Source organism: Dictyostelium discoideum (genome assembly GCF_000004695.1).
Source record: "Dictyostelium discoideum AX4 chromosome 3 chromosome, whole genome shotgun sequence".
NCBI classification, from domain to species: Eukaryota; Evosea; class Eumycetozoa; order Dictyosteliales; family Dictyosteliaceae; genus Dictyostelium; species Dictyostelium discoideum.
Genome location: NC_007089.4, coordinates 4,124,326 through 4,129,325, shown reverse-complemented (window position 1 = coordinate 4,129,325; position 5,000 = coordinate 4,124,326). Strand labels below are relative to the sequence as shown.

General features: G+C 16.9%; 2 protein-coding genes across 2 annotated transcripts in view; one reads left to right on the top strand and one right to left on the bottom strand.

Moving 5' to 3' along the window:
- Nucleotides 1–825: 825 nt before the first annotated feature.
- cog2 (oligomeric Golgi complex component) lies at nt 826–3,852 on the bottom strand (the record flags this gene model as incomplete). Its single annotated transcript, XM_635762.1, has 4 exons — nt 826–1,391; nt 1,502–2,882; nt 2,993–3,346; nt 3,439–3,852. 4 exons carry the CDS (start codon nt 3,850–3,852, stop codon nt 826–828), a joined length of 2,715 nt encoding a protein of 904 aa, XP_640854.1.
- An 809-nt stretch (nt 3,853–4,661) lies between these two features.
- The window catches only part of DDB_G0281161 (hypothetical protein), a gene marked incomplete at both ends in the record, with an annotated part of 718 nt that continues 379 nt past the window's right edge, over nt 4,662–5,000 (top strand). Inside the window, 2 exons of the mRNA XM_635761.1 lie at nt 4,662–4,715; nt 4,945–5,000. The exon at nt 4,945–5,000 is cut by the window's right edge and continues 379 nt beyond it. Coding sequence (XP_640853.1) covers nt 4,662–4,715; nt 4,945–5,000 — 110 coding nt within the window. The remainder of the gene's footprint in view (nt 4,716–4,944) is intronic.

Genomic DNA, 5,000 nt, shown 5'->3' with positions numbered 1-5,000 from the left:
AAAAAAAAAAATTAAAAAAAAAAAAAAATAAAAAAAAAAAATAAAAAATAAAAAAAAAAAATAAAAAAAAATTAAAAAAAAAAACTGAAAAAAAAATGTGAAAAGAAAAAAAAAAAAATAAAAAAAAAATAAAATATCTTAAAGGTTCCAGAACACAAAATTAAAAGACATTTGACCTGTAATGGTTTGGTGTTGTCAAATAAATAATAATTTCCAATATTTAAATTTTACAACTCAAATCTAATAAAAAAAAATTTAAAATTATTTGTATAACTTCATTAAAAAAAAAAAAAAAAAAAAAAAAAAAAAAAAGAATAAAAAAAAAGAATAAAAATTTTACCTTTGTTTTGGTCCAAATAATTATTATTATTATTATTATTATTATTTTATTTATTTTTTTTTTTTTTTTCCAAAATTTTTTTTTTTTTTTTTTTTTTTTTTTTAAAATTCGACGACTTGGGCAAAAATTAATAAAAAAAAAATAAAATAAAAAAAAATTAATTTTAAAGTTTTTTTTTTTATTTTTTTTTTTTTTTATTTTATTTTTAATTTTATTTATGAATCCCCATATTAATAATCTTATAAATAATGGTCTTTTATACTCATCGCTTTGAGAATAATCAAATATAGTAAAAAAAAAAAAAAAAAAAAAAAAAAAAAAAAAAAAAATAGTATAAATGAATGAAAATAAATATTTTTTTCAATATTTTATTTTATTTTTTATTTTTAAATTTTTTTTTTTTTTTTTTTTATTAATAAAGTTATTTTGTATAAATAAAATTTAATGATTATTTATTTATTTTTTATTTTTTTATTTTTTTTAAATTATTTATTTTGATTTAAAATTAATTTTTTAAATGGTTCCACAATGGATTTTAAACCCAAGAATGGTTCGAAAGTTAATAAATTTATACCAAATTTTTGAATATATAAACCAAATTTATCAACATCTAAATATAATTGAAGTGAGATTTTATCCATATCAGACATATCACCACCGCTGGTGGTTGTGGTTGGTTTACTTTTCTTTACCATTTTATTAATGATATCATTTGATTGAGTTACACTTTGAATTAAATTTGTTGCGGCATTTTTAAAACTTTCAGTGACAGGAGTTAATACAGAGATTGCCCAATTTAATTTAATTTCCGGTGGAATGAAATGTAATGAAGATGCTTTATTATTAATTAGAATTTCTAATGGTGAAATTAAATTTGAAACATATATTGAAGGTTTAGTTGGTACAGGTTTATTAGTCATACGATAAGTTGATCTTAGTGTACTAATAATTTCAATAGGTTCCAAACATTTCGATATTAAATGATTCTCTATTATAATTGAAATTCTTGGTATTAATTGTTCTAAGGTTTTACAACTTTCTAAAATACCATCTTTTTTTTTTTTTTTTTTTTTTTTTTTTAAAAGATAAATAAATAAAAATTAATAATAAAATCTTTTTTTTTTTTTAAAAAAATCATTTTTTTTTTTTTTTTTTACATACCATTAATTAAATTTAAAATTTCATGTTGATTTTGATGATTTCCAATAGTTTTAATGATTAATTCTTTATAATTTGTTGATATTTTTGATTTAATTTTATAGATATCAGAAATTATATAAATGAAATTTTCAGGTGATGATTGTTTATTATTTAATGTTGTTGATGATGATATTGGTGATTGATTCGATAGTGAAGGTGGTGATTTTGGAGTGATTTTTATAACTGAATCACCAATATTTTGTTGTTGCTGCTGTTGTTGTTGTTGCTGTTGTAATTGTTGTTGTTGTAATTGTTGTTGTAATTCTAATTCTAATGGTATTAAAGTATCACTAATAAAAGTATCATATCTTGCAATTAATTGAAGGAATAGTTTGAAAAACTTTGAAGATAGATCAAAAATGAAATTTGAATTTGACCAACATTTATCCATTGATAATCTTAAACCATCTGTTGATTTTAAATAAAATTCATTATTATTTTCATTATTATTATTATTATTATTAGTAATATTATTAGTTGGTAAAGTTAATTGATCAAATAATGGTATTCTTAAATAATTGAATTCAAAATGTTGTGCAATATTTGTAAAACAAAGTTGAAAATAAACAGCGAAATTCCATTTCTTCCATAAACTTGAATATGAACTTGATTGTCTAAACTGAGTTAATAATTCTTTATTGGTTAAGAAATTCACTTCAATCGATTGAATGAAATTAAATGTTAAATAATAATTCTTATAAAATAAATCTGGTATACCAGTTGCAAATATTTGTTTAAAAAATCCAAGTGATTCATCAATTTCTGGTAAAACTGATTGTGATATAAAATTATAATTATTATATAAAATGATATTATTATTATAATTATTATTTATATTATTATTATTTATATTATTATTATTATTATTACTATTATTATTAATTTGATTATTATTATTATTATTATTATTATTATTATTATTATTATTATTATTATTATTATTGTTTGATTGTTTTTCTTTTAAATTATTATTAATTAAATTTGAAATATCAAAGAATGATGAACATTGATTTTTTAAAAATTCAATGATTGAATTATAAATTTGTGATAAACCATCAGTTGTTGATTTATTAATCTCTAAATTACGTAATGAAACAATTTGTGCTAATCTAGGTTTAACAATTAATGTTTTAAATAATTTATATGGTACATTTAATTTATCTATAGTTTGAAATGTTTTTAAACATACTAGTAATATTCTTTCATCATATTTATTTTGTTTTTCATTATTATCATCAACAATTTCTTTATTATTATTATTTACATTTATGAATCTCTTTAATGATTCTTTAAAAATTGGTTCAACCTTTTCCTCTATTTTATTTGATAAATCCATAATTTTCTAAAATATTATATTATTAGCTAATTATATATACATAATATAGATGGAAAAATAGAGAGAGAGAGAGAGAGAGAGAGAGAGAGAGAGAGAGAGAAGGAATAAATACATACAAGTGATAATGATTGAAATATATTAAATTTTAATTCATCATTTGTTAATGATGACATTTGATTTTGAATTTGATAAAATGAATTTGAAATTCTGTCAATTAGTAATTCTAATACATCACCATCGTTAATATTAGTTTCATTATTAGTGTGGTTATTATTATTATTATTTATTTTCTTAAAATCATTTGGATGAGTTAATTGATATAATTGATCGAATAAATGATTCATATTATTTAATGTCTCTGATATTGAAATATATAATTGTAATAGTTTTTTCTTTTGTTCAATTGATTTCTTTTCATTTAATTTATCCTCAACTAATCCTCTAACTTTAACAATTTCATTATTAAATGACTAAAAATTATAATAAAAAAAAAAAAAAAAAAAAAAAAAAAAAAAAAGTTAACTTTATTATATAATTTTAGTTGTGTATATATATAACTTACTTTAATTTCAGATTTAATAGATGATTGAGAAATTGAAAATTCATTTAAAATTGTATCGAAACCAACTAATGAAGTTGAAAGTGAAAAGAATGATTGATACTCTTTATTAATTAATTCAATTAATTCTGAATCCAAATGTTTACTATATTCTCTTAAATCTTTTTGAACAGATTCTAAATTAACACGTTTTCTACAATCACTAATAAATTGATCAACTTCAAATGTATTCGATGTGAATACATCCTTACTGAAACAAAGTGGAATGTATTCATTACTACCACTACCACTACCACTACCACTACCACTTCCATTATTAAAACTATTTCCACTTAAATTTAATGATGAAAATGAGTTATAGGATGGTGATGATGTTAGATTACCTCCTGAGGAACTATTCTTTAAATTCATTGCCATTCTTTAAAGCCAAACTTATTGGTTCCCCTATAACTTTTATTTAAAAAAAAAAAAAAAAAAATCATGAAAAAAAAAAAAAAAAAAAAAAAAAAAATTGGGCATTTTTTTTTTTTTTTTTTTTTCCAAATTTAACAGTAATTTGTTTTTTTTAATAAAACCTTCTTTTAAAAATTTATTCCTAAAAAAAAAAAAAAAAAAAATAAAATTAAAAAAAAAAATAATATAAAATAAAAATTATTGTTCAAATAATTTTATAACAACATAAAAAAAATAATTTTTTAAATATCTTTTATTTTTATTTATTTCCAAGTTTTTTTTTTTTTTTTTTTATATTTAATTCATTCCAATAATTACATTAATCATTTTAATTTTTGTTTGGATTTCATCATTTTGATTTTATTATTTTTTTTAATATTTTTATTTATTTTTTCCATATATAAAATTTATATCTTGGTATTGTAGCTATTCTTCTAGTTCTTTGAACATAAATAATATACAGGGGGTGGGGTTGAGGGGTCAAAAAATATACATTCAATTGGTATTTATTAAAAAAAAAAAATAAAAAAAACAAAAAAAACATAAAAAAAAAAAAAAATAAAAAAACACAAAAAAACTAATTCAAAAATAATAATAAAATATTAAATATTAAAAAATTTAAAAAAAAAAAAAAAAATTAAAAAAATTAAAAAGTAAATCTTTGGGAATTATATATTTTTTGTTTTTTTTCTTTTTTCAATTAAAATTAATAAATTATAAAAATCATAATAAATAAAAAATACAAATAAATAAAACAAAACAAATTTAAAAATATGGTTGTTCAAAATAAAATACAACAAACTGTTTTTTCAAAAAATTTCGATTTCGTATGTAATAAATAATAAATAATAAATAATAAATAATAAATAATAAATAATAAATAATAAATAATAAATAATAATAATAATAATAATAATAAACAAAACAAATATTAATAGTTTCATAAAAAATAAATATTAATTTAAAATTATTTATTTTTATTTATTTTATTTATTTTAATCTTTTTTTATTTTATTTTATTTAATTTATTTTGATTTTCTATTTTTTTAATTTTAGACAATTGAAGCAAAGAATGATATTTGCAAAATACTATCAAATTTAAAAGAAAAGCA